This window comes from Canis lupus, chromosome 2 (assembly GCF_048164855.1).
Source record: "Canis lupus baileyi chromosome 2, mCanLup2.hap1, whole genome shotgun sequence".
NCBI lineage: Eukaryota > Metazoa > Chordata > Mammalia > Carnivora > Canidae > Canis > Canis lupus.
Window position 1 is genome coordinate 30,488,811 of NC_132839.1, and position 16,930 is coordinate 30,505,740.

The following is a 16,930-nucleotide window of genomic DNA, read 5'->3' on the forward strand; positions in this document are numbered from 1 at the left end:
CACTACTTTAGTGGCCCCAATGTGGCATTTGGGGTTAAATAACATTGTTCCATCTTAACTTTGTCATGACTATGAGCTCTGGCAAACTATTTAGTTATTTTGGGCCTGTTTCCTCCTCTGCAAAAATGGAGAAAATATTAAATCTCTCGAGTGTAGATTAAGTAAATTCCCTCAAATGGAGTCTGACAAATAATCCATCTTAGCTCTCCACTTTCTCCTCCATGGGAAGCCTCCTCAGGAAAGAGGGCCAACCTATGTACCCCTGACAGGCCTAGCTTGTTGCAGTTCACCTAGTAAGTGCTCCACGAACACCTGTTAAGTGTCCTCTCAAATAAAAAGGAGCACAGAAAAGTTCATAGAGATGGTGTTGCAATTGCCCTTTGCTAAGTGCGATACTGGTTTGTCAAAGGCTCGGAGGGCACTGAGCACCCTGCAATTGGCAGTCTACACGTGGCTGCTGAAGCTTCCAAGAGAGCTGCTGTGGACTATCTGTTCCCGGATCCCCATTCGGGGACCCACAGGCTGATGCAGTGGCCAATCAGCTAGCAACACAGAGCTGAGCTTCAGCAGATGATTTCACACAAACAGAACAACCCAGAGATGAGAAACAACCTCAAGGAAGGCAAGAATAGCTGGCGTGTTTGCAAGGGTGCTGAGGGAGAAAGCTGCCAAAGACAAGATTTTACCCAAAAAAGGACACTAGCCACCTGGGGCAGCTTTTGCTGATCCCAAGCCACAGTAACTCAGGAGGGGAAAGGCTCAGTAGGTACGGTGTGCTTCCCACAAAGCAGCTCAAGCTATCTGGGGGCACCCTGACCTGGCTGGCACGCGGCCTTGGTCAGCCCCAGCCTAAAGATTACCATGTGTTCCCTGACAGGTACCATTTGTCACGTTCCCAAGAAGGTTGCTATCTAAGTAGCTGACTGCAAAAAGCAGCACCATATCCCGACAAAGGAAAATGAAACAGCTAGAGCAGCACTAACAGGTTACAAGACAAAAAGCAAACAGGGGACTTTACCTCCTTAATCTGCTTAATGGCATTGGCATGCAGAGAGGGCCAGGTGTTTCTCCTGGTATTAAGTGTGCGATCTTAGCCCTCCAGCCAATCTCTAAACCAATCAGAGGCAGGATCAATGAACTAAAAGCTGAATTCCAGGACAGTTAACAGCACCTACGAGGCTCCTCATTGACAGGACCTACAGTGTATCCTGTCATTCTCTCAGTTCCCAGATAATGAGGAAAACCCCGGCATCCTCACGTTCCCATATATCCTACCCCACAGGTAAAGAACAATGTTGGTATGTGGGTCAACATTTAACCTAAAATTTAGGAAACCTGTGAATAATTCTACATTGTTTCTCAGAAAATGAGAAAAAAATATCTCAGTCTCAGCCACACGGCTTGACCATTTTCCTTTTGCAACTTTCCATTCCAAAACTCAGAAGCACTGTCTTAGGCATTCTCATTAAGACACGGCACCTAAGAATAGTGTCCAGAACCAAAGCACCTTTGAGAAAGGCGATGGGAAAAATTGCCAGGAGAGTAAGTGACGCTGCTAAAGAGAAACTCTCAGGCAGCCCCGGTGGCACAGCGGTTTGGCGCTGCCTGCAGCCTGGAGTGTGACCCTGGAGACCCGAGATCAAGTCCCATGTTGGGCTCCCTGCATGGAGCTTGCTTCTCCCTCTGCCTGTGTCTCTGCCTCTCAGTCTCTCTCTCTCTGAATAAAATAAATAAATCTTAAAAAAATAAAAATAATGAGAAACACTCATTTCTCCCATATAGTGAACCAGTCTGCAACTTCCGCAAGCACTGTGACTTCCACACTGAAGCATACCGAAGCGCAAAACCACCACGTCACACAGGCAGTTCCTGCTTCTCCCAGGTCTATGACAAGGATTTTTTTTTTTTAAACCCAAGATAGCAAAGCAGTATTATATATCTGGATCTAACCTATTGGGTGTCTCCTGAGCCTCATGGATTTGGAAGTCCATTTCTCTCCCCAGATTCATAAGTTTCCAGCCATTATTGTTTTAAGTATACTTTCTGTTCCTCATTTCTCTCCTTCTGTAATACCTATAATGATAATATTATGTGGTTTTTGGTTTGTTTGGTTGGTTGTTTTTGGTCCACTGTGTCCCATGATTACCGTAAGCTTTCTTCACTCTTTCTTTTTTCTTTATGCTCCTATAATGGGGTAATTTTCTATCCTCCAGGTCACGGATTCCTTCTTCTACATGGTCAAGCCTACTTTTGAAACCTGCTTCTGAATTCTTCAGTTATTGTGTTGCTCCATTCTAGGATTTTCCCTGTTCAGTTTTTTTTTTTTTTTTTTTTTTGGATGGCTGCTATTTCCTCAGCAAACTCCTCATTTTATTTGTGCAATTGTTTTCCTAATTCTATTAGCTATTTGTGTTTTCTTGCAGTTCACTCAACTTCCTGCAGAGGATTATTCTGAATTTATTGCCAATTCATAGATCACCATTTCTTTAATGTCAGTTACTGGGGCTTTATTAGTTTCCTTTGGTGGTGTCCTATGTACTCCATTTTTCATGATCCTTGGTTCCTCATATTGGTATCTGCATTTGAATAACTGGGCTAAGCTTAGAGATGTTATAGGTTTGCTTTGGCAGAGACCATTCTTCATCAGTCAGCTCAGTTTGGGTTTCTGAGTGTGATTTCTGGTAATGACCTTGGGCAGGGGGAGCCTGCTATTATAGCCTATTTCAGGGCAAGGCAAGTGTTCAAACTCTCCGGAGGAGTTAGAGGTGTGTGCTACTGGCTGAGGACAGCTACCTAGGACTGCCAACTTGGTTCCCTACCCAAGTGAAGCTATAGGATGGGTTTTAAAGTCAACTGAAGTTCCTGGTCAGGCTTACTAGATGGTCAGGTCTGGGGACTATATTCAGTAGTAGACGAAGCTAGGAACTGGCAGGGAAGCAGGATGGGACCCAAGAGCTGCATAGCTCATTTTTTAGCGACCCAAATTAGGCCAGAGCGTGCACTGATTTCCTGGCCAGGTGAAGCCACCAGGCTTGCCCTATACTCTGTGTCCAAGTACCACTGGATGTAGGGCTGCCGAATGGGCCATGCGGCTTCCTGTGTGCTCTGGTTAGGTTCCCAGGTTGGACAGGCTAAAGGCTGCACTCAATGATGAGTGGGGCTGTGAATTGTTTCCTGCCCCCAGCACAGTCGGAGAAGCAGCTCTAAAGCTAGTAAAACTTAACTCAAGCAGACCTGCTTGCCTTGCCAAGTTCCCTGACTGAATAGGGCCAGTGGCTTTGTTATGCAAACTATCAGTTCTGCTGGCCTGCCCCTCCACTCAAGTGCTTTGGGGCCACACAGCTGCCAGGAGTTATCCTTAGCCATTCTGGGCAGAAGGGGCTGGAAGACACGCCAAAGCCAGTGCGGCTAGGTCTCCCCTTCCCTACCTGGGCAAGAAGAGGAGGGGTCACTCCAGGCTACTCTGAATTTTCCAAACGTGCTCTGCAGGTTGGGAGAGGCTGGGAGCTACCCTCAGCTTCAGCTATGAATTAATCCCTCTGCCTGTGCATAATAAGTAGCACAGAAACACTCCAGGCTGGGTATGGCCTTTATTCTTGGGACAATCAGCTCTGCGTGCCCCCCTCTTAGCTCAAGAGCCACCTGGCTGTATTGTTTCCAGGAGTTGTTGCCAGCCCTTCCGGTCAGACAGGGCCTGAGGCCACACCCCATGGTGGCTGGGATTCCATCCCTTGCCCTGGCAAGCCATTTATAGAACCAGCCCAACTCCTCATCTGAGGATCCAGATCCAGTCGATCTGTATACTGCAGAGTTCCCCGGTCAGAGTGCACCCGTGACGCGGTTTTTTGTTTTGTTTTTGTTTTTTGTATATTTTTTAATTGGAGTTCGATTTACCAACATATAGCGTAACGCCCAGTGCTCATCCTGTCAAGTGCCCCCTCATGATGCGGTTCTGCACATGAGCAAAACCACCGCTCGGGGTTACTACTTGGGCACCACAGGTATGAGCCTGGTGGGCCAAGAACCACATGCTGGTTGTTGCCAGCCCCACCCCCCTTCTTGGTGACAGTCAGATTCCCAGCGGTTGAGCCACACGGACCCCCCTGCAATTCCTGTGGCGCAAGAGCAGAAGAGGGGCTCCCACAAAGCAACCCTTAATGCTGAGGTAAGGAAGCTCATTGTCACCACGGGGTTCTCTTTCCATTAGAAGATGAGGGGAGACTTCTCTGTATGGGTTCGCACTGGCCCAGGGGAGCAGGCACTGTGGAACTTTCTTGTACCCTGCTTACACAGTCTGACCTGGTCTCTGCAATGCAGGGGGTGCTTGAGCCTCAGTTCCCTGCCCCAAGATTCTCTCAGCAGTCTCTTGTTCTTGAACAGTTGCTGGTCTTGTGAGGAGGGAAGTCAGGAAGAAGCGGAGTCTCTGTTAGTGACATCACCCCTGGAGTAATGCATCTTAAGCTTGAACATCACTGTTATGCACGTAGCTGTCACTCAGAGAACTTCTCTCTGCTGTCATTTACCATTTAAACCAGGAGTTCACAGATGTGAAAGCCATCGTGGGCCTTTCCCTGAGGTACAAGCTCTGGCCAGGCCCTCATGATCACAGAGCCCTGGATGCCAATTTGGTGGACTTAACTCTATCTAATACTCACGTATATTGAAACTCACTGGCTGGACTCATTTAAGTGAGGTCACTTTGGGACTACAGAGTTTTGAGCTGGTACAGTAAGATGTGTTTTTAGGCCATTTACAGTTCTGTAACTAGGATGCATGAAGTTATGAAGGAAAAAGCTTGACTAGCAGTTGCTTGTTACCCTCCTGAAAGTTACTTCCTTTCCCTCACAGTCCTGGAACTCAACTCTCCTAAAGCTTATCCATGGCTATATGGCTGAGCTGTTATGCGACAGTCACGGGTGAGGTGTCAGTACGGGAGAGAGATGTCGAGTTACCTCCTACATACATACCCTGTTGAAGCCTGCATGCAGGAGAGGGAGCACTGAGGTCTCTTCACGGTCACCCGATCTGCAGCAAAGCAGAAAATCCAGTCACTCAGCAGATACAAACCAGGCTTCCTCACACTGAAACATGGAGAGAGAGCCATGAGGCAAGCATGGCTTTTGCTCCAACTGTGGCTTCCTGACCAGCATGTTCTGCCTTCCGGGATGTATCTGCCTTCCGGGCTCTACAGCTGCCTTCCAAATGCAAAAAGAACACCAACAGTAGAGAAAACTCTAGCAGTGTGCCTGAAAGCATCACCACAGGTACACATGAGTGGCCATTTCCAAAGTTGGGCTGTCCTTGAAAGTTCCACCAAATGGATGGGACAAGGCAGGTGCAATGTTCATTCCAGAGACCATTCTGTCCATTATGCTGCCCCCAAACCTTTTGGAAGCCTAACTGGAACCCCAAGACCTGGCTGGGTCCAACTCTCAATGTGAGTAAGACAACTGGCACTTTGGCTAAATGGAAAAGAAGGGTCATCAGGAACGCTGAGTTAGAAGGGAAAAAGAGGAAAAAACAGATCATCGTCCCTCATTTCATGGGAACGTTTCCTACACTGAGCCTACAGCTGGGTCTCAGAAATTCAATTTGAGTACAATGTCTTATCCTGAAGACATGCTGTAGTTGTGCTTCCATCATTAAAAGAGAAATGGTGTCCCTGAGGTAGCCAGCAAGTAATATGGAGTATATACCTTGGAAAACAGAGAAGGAAAATGAAATAAAAGATATTGGGTGGAGGACCAGGTAAAGAACAGGAAGAGAAATCTTGGTGCTTGTCTGTGGTATTGTGTATAGCTCACACCTTCCCTATGGGGGCAAAGCAGTCCTCCTCACTTTTCTACTCAGGAACTCCAGGCTCTACCTTCTTCAAATGATAAATGAGGAAGGGCACAAAAAGAATCTGAAGGTGTTAGTAACATTCTGTTTCATAAGTGGGGTTGTACAAACTCAGTATTTATTTTATTATTGTTCTATATCTATATAAAATATTTTATTATAAAAATAGGGGGGGAAAGGGTGGAAAATAACAAGCCATAGCAATTCATTATTTGTCAAGGATTAGTAAGCATTTTTGCTATGTGATTAGGAAAAAAAAAAAAAAAACTGTTTCACTTTTGGGTCCACGGAATGAGCCAGCCTGGGAGGATATGGCATGTGGCCTGGTCTACCCCCAGTAGCCATGCACAGGACTTGGATACCCTACTAACACCTCACAGTACCCAGAAGACAAAATACAAGCAAGGGGATGAGGAAGCTGAACACACCTTGGTCCCCCTCACTCACTTCCCTTGAGGCCTCATGTCCCACCAGGATAATGAAGCGGTATGAAACCAACGGGAACACTTTTCCTCCTTTCCTTGGCCCAGCGCCCATTGTAGGAATCAGGTGAAGAAACACAGACCCAAGGAATAATAGCTAAGGAATAGTCTTTGAGTAGAGTAAAACTCTGAAGCCATGATTTCCTCCAGTACGAATATGGCTTTGGAATGCAATATTTCAAATCTCCCTTGGGCCAGGCTTGCCTGAGGGGAGACCTGAACTTTCCTGTCTCTGTGGCTGGCTTGTCACAGAATCGGTGCCAGGTGCCACAATGGGGCTGAGTCCAGTAGGTCTACGTCCTTATCAAGGTATATACTCCATATTACTTGCTGGCCTTCTTCTCTCTGGCATGAAGGATGGCCATTAAACAAATACAAATTATGATTCTGCAAGAATTCCAATGATTGTAGCTTGTACAAACAACTTTTCCTTTTAGATCTTTCATTATAAGGGGTGGCCATTTCAGACAACAACAAACCCAACAGAGCAGCTTCTCATCCCATAGTTTAATCCTCCTGCTTTGTCACCTTCCAACATTGGCAAACATCCTACCATTCTGCTTCTAGACACAGAACAGTCCTGGCCCAAACTATACAATCCTCTCCTTCCAGTGCATTTAGTGCTTCATCATGCTCATGCTGTAATTATTTTCTTCTTTAGTGAAAAACAAGCAGGCTCCCACATCTTCTCTTCAAAGAAAAAAGATAAGTAAGGACTAACTCTCTCCAGACACCTCCCTCAGATTTTCCCTCCATTTCTAGCATGTGATGAGTACAGTACCTCTTTCTTCCTCAGGTGTACTAGTATGGGTTAATAGCAATTAATCTAGGGAGAAATCTAAATATTTCCAGAAACTTGCAAAACCAATAACACCCCCACAAAGCGAGATCTCAGGTTGGTGCTGTGGGGCCAAGGGCATGCCCGCTGCTCTGCTGGCTCAAAGACTAGATTCCATGAGACACGTTTCAGAATGAACAGTACTAATCCCAGCTGGGGATGAACGTGAGCTTACGCTTGTGAAACCACCGCAAGGATCACCGTGTGCTCGGAAGGATTGGTGGCCCGAATCGACCTGCAACGAGAAGGCTCCGAGTCAAACCAGGTGATCTGGGCTTTGGGACAATGAATGAATGCAGAATTTCACATTGAAAATGGCACAAAAAAAAAAAAAAAAGAAAATGGCACAAAACCCAATCTTCCCCTCAAGAGAAAGTCTGAAAACACATGAAGACAATGAAGAAAGATGCCCTTTGTAGATTAGGACAATCTCTTTGTTTTCCTTAAAAAAAAAACAAAAACAAACAAACAAACAAAAAACTTCTTTTTTAATGCCTGGGCAGTTGTCCAATGGGTCAGAGCTGCCAATTTTCCACTTCAAAAACTGGCAAATTCCACTTACATTCCATGTTTTCTGACTGAAATTCCACTCTCCAAAGAAACTGGCAGTCCTACAGTTCTCCAGTTATCAGTTTGTACTTAGGGAGCTAATTGTATTGGATCTTTTTTCTTTTAAAATAGTGGAGAGCTCAGAAGGATGACCTTATAACTCAGTCACTGGCAGCTGGACACACTAATTCAGGCTGAAACCTGTAAGAGTGGTACAAAGAGCCACCTCATTTTGGGAGGTTGTTCTGTTGTTTGTGCTCAGATGCTTTTAACAACTGGGTCATGAACTAAAGCTGGGAAACACTGCACTGCAGCCACTGTCACGGTTGTGTCTTTTACTCCATAGGAATTTAACAGGATTAGAATATGTAAGGATACAGAATTTTGAGGTCTGTGTATCTTCTTACAACATGTGCTATTGTATGCTGCAGCTCAGATTCTGAATCATCCTGGTCAGGGCTCGTGAACTGGATGAACTATTAATAAAGGGCCACATACTTGAATCTGAGTACAAATAAGCATGCTTGTTTTGACCCATCTTCTCAGTCTGGACTCTGTTTATTTTGAGATCCTGGGAAGAGAACCATCATCTCCAAGAACAGAAGGCTCAAGGCTGCTCCCGGGTAATTTGTGAAACAACGTGTATTTGTTGATTTTTCTAGCTATTGGCATTTCAGCTTTTCTGTGCTTCAACATGTCTGTACTACTGCTCCCCTACAAAAAGCCAGCTTGTACAGCTTCATTTCCTTCAACTCTCAAATTTCCCGTCCTTTCTCAAAAAAGGTACTTTGCCAATTTCCTATTCCTTGAGACCTCACTCTGTTCAGGGTGGGGTGTGAGGAAGGCTCAGGGAAGTGACCAGCTCTTATGGGCAGTAACAGTTCCCCTGGTAGGTAAATGGTATTTGAACAAACTCCCTAAGTTCAATGCCTTAACTCACTGTGGGACTAGAGGAGTAACTCAAGCCCCCTTTTGAATGCTAGCACAGACTACTTCCAATTCAACCAGCCCACAGCACAGGTCTTGGTAAGATCAAGATACAATTTTTTTCTACCTAAGAGCCAGTTGAATTCTCAGCAGAAATACCAGTTACCATCTAATGAAAAAAACCACATAGTCAGAGGTATGCCCTACTCTCTAAGGCAAATACTAAGCACTTCTCACCTTTGTACAGCCTCTTCCACCACAGTGAGATGTCAAGGCTATAGTGCTAGGCTGTGTTCTAGGAGGTGAGCCTCAAGAGGCTCAAACACTGTTACGAACATAACTGGGCTGGAGCCCATGCTCCCTTAGCTTCTTCTGAAACTGGCTTCCATTTTTGAGGTTGCTCCCTGCTGCTTATCTCTTCTTTCTCATTCCTCCAAAGGAACTGGTATGGTCAGGGAGACCCAGACCTCTTCCTGGTTGAGAGGACAAAGAGGGACTGGAATAGGTGGGGCAAAGGTGTAAGGAAGCATGTTAAGCCAAGGTCCAGTCTAGCTCAAAAATCCAGGATCTTGGACCATGGATGACAACAAAGAATGTACATCTGCCAGGAGTGGGTCCCTAACTCATCTTAGGGGGACATGTACTGGAAGCCATGCATTCAGGAATCTGGTTGCCCTTAACATAAGCAGTAACAGTCAGCAAGTACACTCCCAGATATACAGCCTGGCTTCTGATCTACACAGGTCCCCCATAGGAATAAATTTATTAGATAGCAAAACTAAATTTCTTTATATTCAAGGAAGGTTACAAAGCTTTATCTGCTTAATTTCATCTTTATCTGAAGAAGAAATTTTTCTTTTTTACACCTGAAGCTGGTCTTAAATCATTCCATGTATGCACAAAGGATTGTGGTGTTACTACTATAAAATCATGTAAGAAAATTAAGTGAAGGCCAAGGAAAAGTAGATCTAGTTGTAAAGGACCAAATTCTTTCCTGTAGATCGCTTAAAAAGAAAACAATATTTCTTAATACTGAAAGTATCACCCCAATATTTTGACATATATATATATATATATATAATAAAAAAAGGAAAATATTTCTATCCAGAACAATAAGCTTATTTGAGACCAGTAAGACGTTTTAAAATAGGTTCTGTACGAAAAATTCTTCTTTGGGAAACTGAAAATGATCAAAGAATAACAAGGCGATGCCTATGATGAGAAACATCTCTTAATCCAATCATTTCTTGTCAGGGTGCCAAATGATCTAAGAAGCCACTTCCCTACCTTTCATTTCACTTACTAATATTCAAGAAAATTCCAGCTCCATATGTAATTGGAGTCTGTGTTGGTCTAGCATTTAATTAGTGACCTCTTGCTATCTAGCTTCAAAGCATATGAGTGCATTTATTTATGAATAGGCATGCATTTTCCCCCCTGGAGTATAAGCGTTCCTGTAAACAAGGGGGGAGTTTGGATCCCTGGAAGCCTTTCTGCTGCAGTAAAGTGGCTTGCCTTTGCTCCACGACTGCTATAGGATCTACCCATCTGTGTCAGGAAGAGAAAAATGTATATTTCACACATTTCTGATGTTCATTTTGGGACAGAATAATTAAGATTAAAATATCTGGTTTAAATCCATACCATATCTGTATAATAAGAACTGTGTGAATTTTAATGTCTCTTGTGTGTGTGCGTGGAATATGAGCAATACTTCGGGGGGAAAAATACCTTGACATTTTTAGACACACCAAGCTCACACCTCTAAATTCACTGGAACTCAAATGTGGAAAAACAGAAAAGGTGAGATAAATCCATAGGAGGAGCTACAGCTTTCAACACAGAAATCTGCATATACTGCTTAGAAACATCAACACATATTTCAGAAATACTTGGGATTGGAACTAAAGACATCTGTAAGTGACTTTCATTTTAAGCTATTAAGTGAACATTTAAGGAGCATGTTATATTTAGGGAAGGTACCTGCACACCGCCTCTGCGTCAAAGTTTTGAGTTTGTCTGTGATCTATTACAATAATTTCATGATGTTTATCTAGAAAGCATTCGAGGGCTGACTCCGGAGTCCGAGCAATATTGCATCTATAACCAGCTCTGTCACAGGCCCACCAGAATCCATCACTCTGACTATCTTCCTTTGCAAAGATCAGCAAAACCTGAAATACACACAGAAAAGTGTCTTATAAGCAATCATCATCCTTACAGATTATATTACAAACAACCCTACAGTATACTGGTTAAAAATGCAGCATCTAGAGTTGAACTACCCGAGTTCAAATCCCAGCTCCTTCAACTGGTACCAGTGTGTCTTTGAATGATGTATTTCATCTCTTTGTATTTCATCTCCACGGTCAGATGTGCCACACTAGCTCATCGTGAGACCTGCATGAGCCCTGGGGTGGCGCTCAATCACTCTGGTAGTGGCTGTTACTCATTTTTAATTTCCCAATTGGCTTTGTTGTTAAATACATTAAGCAGTGACGTTATTAACAGGATCATTAATACAGCTTAGACTATGGTTTTCACATACACATGTTCAATTCCAGAATAGGTGGTATTGACCTCCCAGTACCTGGAGTCCAACTCTCTAATCTTAGCAGTTAGATCCCTATAAAGACACCCAACCAGTGGTGGAATCTGGAAAGAATGACCATGCAACAAGAAGCTGATGGAGCTGAATTGAGGAAAACTTGTCTCTTTTTGCCTCACTGAGAAGTACAGCCACTGGAAGGAGGTAGCAGGACTTCACCCTGGCTCCCTCACCAGCCCCTGGACTCCAGCACTCAAAGCAGCCTTACCACCACTTAAATTTATTTATTTATTTGTTTGATCACGGTCTATCTTCTCCACTGGCATGAGCTTCAGGACACAAAGACCTGCTTGCCTTGTTCCCAATTACTCCCACCCCTGTGCCCAGCACCAAGCTGGCACTTACTAGCTGCTCAATAAATATCTGGTGAGTTAAAAGTAAACTACCTTTAGAGTTTCCTGCAAAATGCAAAAGGGTTTTGCTATTATTAGAAGTAAGAGGTCCAACAGAAACACATTATTATCTCAAGATATGGATAAGACATTGAATGTACTTCAGCATCCACCTCTATAAACCCTTTAAACAATAATTAGCAACAAAAGGGTTTTTTTTCCCTCAACATGAAAAGTCTTTAAGCCAATAACCAGTATCATTCTTGATGATCAAATATAAAATGTGTTTCACTTAAATTCAGAAAGACAAATTGTCCAACCATTACCATTACATTAAAAAAGTTTTTTTTTAATAATCGAAAATTGACAATAGACTGAAAAACAGACACAATAGTAATAGTAAACCTAATGCATCTACCACTTAGCTTCTGCAATAACCAACTCTGGGCCAATCTGGCTTCATTTCTATCTCTGCTCACTTTTTGACTCTTGGGTTAGTTTGCAGCAAAGCCCCACATATCACATCATTTCAACCATATGAATCTGTTGAAGATAAAGACTGTTCAAAAGAAGAAAGCCACAGTGCCGGCATCTCATACCTAAACCTCCCCAATAGCTCCTTTTTTTATATATATGATTTTTTTTAAAGTAAGCTGTGTTTCTTTTTTTTTTAATTTTTATTTATTTTATGATAGTCACATCCCCAATAGCTCCTTAACATTGTTACTTATCTGAATGTATCATGAACGTCACTTTGTTTTACACTGTTTAAAGCATTTCCTGCTTTCCCAAATGCCATGTTTCCATAAGAGATAGAATATTTTTCAAGAGGATTTTGCCATTTTCTTCTTTGTACATGGCTTGAAATCACACCCTAGTAACACCTAAGGCAGCCATACTTATTAAGAGCTCACTCCGGGCCAGGCTCTATCACTCCTCAGTCCAGAGTCTCCTGTATGTTGCTGACCACAGAGGTACTTCCAGGAAGAAGTGGGATGGTGGCTCTTCCAAGAGATATGAAGAGCACAGCTTGTGGATCTGATAATGAAGAGAAAGCCTTCAAACAAAGCTATTAAGGAGACAGCTCTGGTGAAAAAGTCAAGTAGAATAAATTGCTTTGTGTGTAAAAGCAGTAGCCCTCTCCCTGGGTAGCTGTGCTATTAATACGAAAATCTCCATATAATACAGAATGTTAGAAGTGGAGGTGCCTGGGTGGTCAGTGGTTGAGTGTCTGCCTTTGACTCAGGTTGTGATTCAGAGTCCTGGGGTGGAGTCCTGCATCAGGTCACCCCACAATGAGCCTGCTTCTCCCTCTGCCTCTCTCGCCAGGTCTCTCATGAACAAATAAAATCTTAAAATAAACAAACAAACAATGTTAGAAGTGGTGAGTGCTACTCAGGAGGAGGATCTAAGCGGGAGCAAGAGTGGGTGCTGGTAGAGACAGTTAGTTAAATAGGCCTCACTGACAAAGTAACACATGCACAAATGCCTGAAGTAAACGAACAGGAAGCCAAGTTGATATTTGAAGGGAAAGCATTTCCAGCAGAAGGAATGGCTCCATTGGCCCCTACAGTGGGACGTGTGCCTGGTGTGTTCGAGAAAGTGTGAGAAAGCCAGTGTGACAGAAGGGATGGTGAGAGGAAAAGTCTAGTTCACAGCAGAGGGTTACATCAAGGTAAGTCCATTTGAGGAACTTAAACCAGATTTCATGTGAGAACTCACACAACTGACTCAAAGTGAGAAACTATTAATCATGTATTGTTATTTTCTATAGTTTTGATGCTTTGACATCTAGGGGCTTACTAACCCTAGGGAGACTGTGCCTTCTGAGGGGGGCCCAATTTGTAGAGCTAGCAGAAGACTTGCCTAGGAAAGCACCCTTCAAATGCAAACCAATGCAAAGTCCCTACTCCTGCTACATCTTTTTTTTTTTTTTCCTGCTACATCTTTTATCACACTTTAATGCATGGAACCACTATCCACCTGCCCTAATCACTCCAGGGCCAAGTACTAAGCAACTAGAGACAATGCTATATATACCCCAGATTCCCTGGAAATGATTCATACTAGCCAAACCTGCTTGGCCTCCCTTACCCATTCCTTTCCACAGAAGCTCCCAAATATGAGAGGCTCTTGCCCATATTTTCCCTTTGCTCTCTCTGCCTCCTGACCAGCCCTGGCGCTATGTGTGTGGTTCTTCATGGCAAGATGTGGTCCCTCCTCTGAGTGACAGACTGTTTAATCATATTCCTTTCCTGATCTGTTGGCCTCACCATACCTGAATAATAAAATCTACTTTTTAAAACAGGGCTATTTCTTTTCTTCTTCTTCTTCTTCTTCTTCTTCTTCTTCTTCTTCTTCTTCTTCTTTTTTTTTTTTTAACAGGACTATTTCTATTATAAAAGCACTCGTGAGAGAATTTCTTTGGGTGGTGTTTAAAATTCTTCCCATTTAAGGGTGACGTATGGAAATTTTAAATTTCTATATTATACACCTGAAACTAATATAACATTGTATGTTAACTAACTGGAATTAAAATCAAAACTTAAAATTCTTCACGTTTGTTTTTAAAAATCAGAAAAACTAGTTTTCAATAATCTAACTCCTAAGTGAAAAAATCTACAGGAATAGGGGCATCTGGGTGGATCAGTGGTTGAGCGTCTGCCTTCTGCTCAGGGTGTGATCCCAGGGTCCTGGGATTGAGTACCACATTGAGCTCCTTGCAGGGAGCCTACTGCTCCTCTGCCTATGTCTCTGCCTCTCTCTCCCCATGTCTCTCATGAATACATTAAATCTTAAAGAAAACCTACAGGAATAAAAATATATGCATTTTAGAGTAAAGTACTATAGTAATTGCCTTTTTTGGATGTATGCCTATCTCAAACATTTTACCTTTTCTAGGAAAGTGACAGGCCCAAATAACCAGGCTTGGACTCTCCATCCCTATCTCCCAGCACAGCTGGGCTAATGATACTGTTAACAGAAATTTGGAATTTGAACAAAAGAGACACTAAGGCAGGGAACTGAAACCTGTGGCTCAGTAATAGAGATAGTAAAAAGCCTTCAACTCCTGCTGTCAAAGTACTTAGAGATGGCTCACTGCCACACTTTGTAAGCCACAGCTTCTCAACTGCTCTTGAATTCTGCAAGGAAAAAAAAATTTCACAGATATGGTTGTTTTGGGGTTTTTTTTAAGATTGTATTTATTTGAGATAGAGCATGAGCTGGGGGAAGAAGTAGAGGGAGAGGGAGAAGCAGACTCCCTGCTGAGCAGGGAGCCCAACATGGGGCTTGAACCTAGGACCCCAAATCATGATCTGAGCTAAAGGTAGATGTTTAACTGACTGAGCCACCCAGACATCCCACAAATGTGTTTTTTAATTCGTTTATTTACTTGGTTGTATAAGGCAACTCTTACTTAAAACCAAAGAACAAAACCAAAAAGACCTTTAGCACTACAGTTCCTCTCTGTACTTTACTTCCTAATTACCATTATATAGTCTGTTAGAGGTGGCCACTTTTAAATATTTATTGACCATTCACTGAGGTAACTCTCAAAATTTCAGAAAATATACTTTAAAAATCAGTATTAAAGACATATAAATGAATTTGATTTGTGAATAATACCAGACCCTTTTATTTGCTCTACATAACACATAAAATATTCATTCAAAGAGTAGTAGTTATAATCTATCAGATAAGAACTGGTAGTAAAAAGCTGATAGGGATAGACAGTCTAGTCTCCACTCCTAGGAAGCAAGCAGATGAGACTGTCAGGTAAAGATAAACACAATAAATGTACTGAGTGGTGACCACACTGGAGTATGGGCATGACACTAAGACAAGACTCTAGGTTAGGGGAATGGGCAGAAGGAAAAAATTTTGTTAGATTGATCTAACTGCACTGTCATAAACACATCAAAATTGTAGAAGATCTGTTCCGGGGTGAAGCCGGGGACAATAAGGCAATACCTTCCTTCTGGTACAGATCTGGGTTTACTTGGGAACAGTCTAGGAACTGTAGTATAGGCAGAAGAACAGAAGTACAGGCAATCCTTGCTTCCCATGGAGGGGCCAGACTCTAAAAACAACCACAAAAGGCTATCTTAATGATGGTAAAAATGACCATTCTGGGACCTTGGAAATACTTTCCAAACATGAAAAATTTGTGTTGGTTAATAATCACATAATTAAATAAAGTAAAACATTTTTCAGGACACTGTAAATTAAAACATTAGCAACACTGAAAATCAAAATGTTTTCTTTTTACAAAAAACTAAGGGTAGCTTTAATAGTATATACCTTCTCTGAATTAGATAAATTAGGATACAGAGTGAGCATCTTTTCTATGCCTTGGTGCATTATAAAACCCTAAGCCTACTTCAGCTTCCAATATTTGATCCAATATTTTGTCCTTCCCAATTTCAATGTCATGAAATATCCCCTGAGTTCCATTCATTAACATATAGGTTTTTTATTGGTGCCACTTTCTCTGTGACATTTCATTCTTTTCACCACAATCACTTTCCTCACTGATTTTGATCATCATGGCAAGTTGAACTACATTTGGCTGTAGATCTAGATACCCCAACGTGACAGTGGAACATTCACACTGTCTGCTATCTCTTCTCTAACCTCATTTACTTTCAAACTTCAACTTCCCTCTGGCAGTATAACTTCCATTTCTTTGAAGCACTTTCATCTCTGTTGGCTAATTCCCTCTTTCAATGATCTATTGCCATGAGAGAGAACAGATGGCAATAGCTATACACTTTGCTGTCTGTGCTTGAATGGAAGAACAGGGAGCAAAGACCAATTGTGAAGACTAAAAAAGGTGATGTGATTGATTACTGATTGAGACACACAGCTGTTATTTCCATAGTGGTGTGTGGACTCACATGCTAGCAACAGAATCCATATTTACTGCAATTACTCAGAACACCAATGTAATTGTAATCTAAAACATAGGGCAGCCCGGGTAGCTCAACGGTTTAGCGCCCCTTTGGCCCAGGGCGTGATCCTGGAGACCCTGGATTGAGTCCCATGTCAGGCTCCCTGCCTGGAGCCTGTTTCTCCCTCTGCCTGCCTCTCCTCTCTCTCTGTCTCTCAAGAATCAATCAATCAATCTTTTAAAAAAAGTAAAACATGTTGTTGGGATCTGGTATGATTTATCTCAACTCTGAAATCTGCACACAATAAAACTGTACAAAGCAAAGGCTACCTGTACTGCTTTTCAAATGTAACTATTAAGAACCCAAACTCCATACAGGGCCTCCCTCCTCTGGCAGAGAGTATGCTACCTGAACCTTCTTAGAGCCACAGTGTTTTATTCATCCCTCCATCCGAGCTAGAT

General features: G+C 42.7%; 1 protein-coding gene across 7 annotated transcripts in view; it reads right to left on the bottom strand.

Moving 5' to 3' along the window:
• Positions 1 to 16,930, bottom strand: part of PDE8B (phosphodiesterase 8B) — a 265,303-nt gene that overhangs the window by 117,719 nt on the left and 130,654 nt on the right. For all 7 annotated transcript variants that reach the window (XM_072794236.1, XM_072794226.1, XM_072794220.1 and 4 more), the window contains exons 3-5: positions 10,621 to 10,811; positions 7,337 to 7,396; positions 4,968 to 5,025 (exon numbers count right to left, since the gene is read on the bottom strand). In XM_072794236.1, the coding sequence (XP_072650337.1) occupies positions 4,968 to 5,025; positions 7,337 to 7,396; positions 10,621 to 10,811 (309 nt within the window). The remainder of the gene's footprint in view (positions 1 to 4,967; positions 5,026 to 7,336; positions 7,397 to 10,620; positions 10,812 to 16,930) is intronic.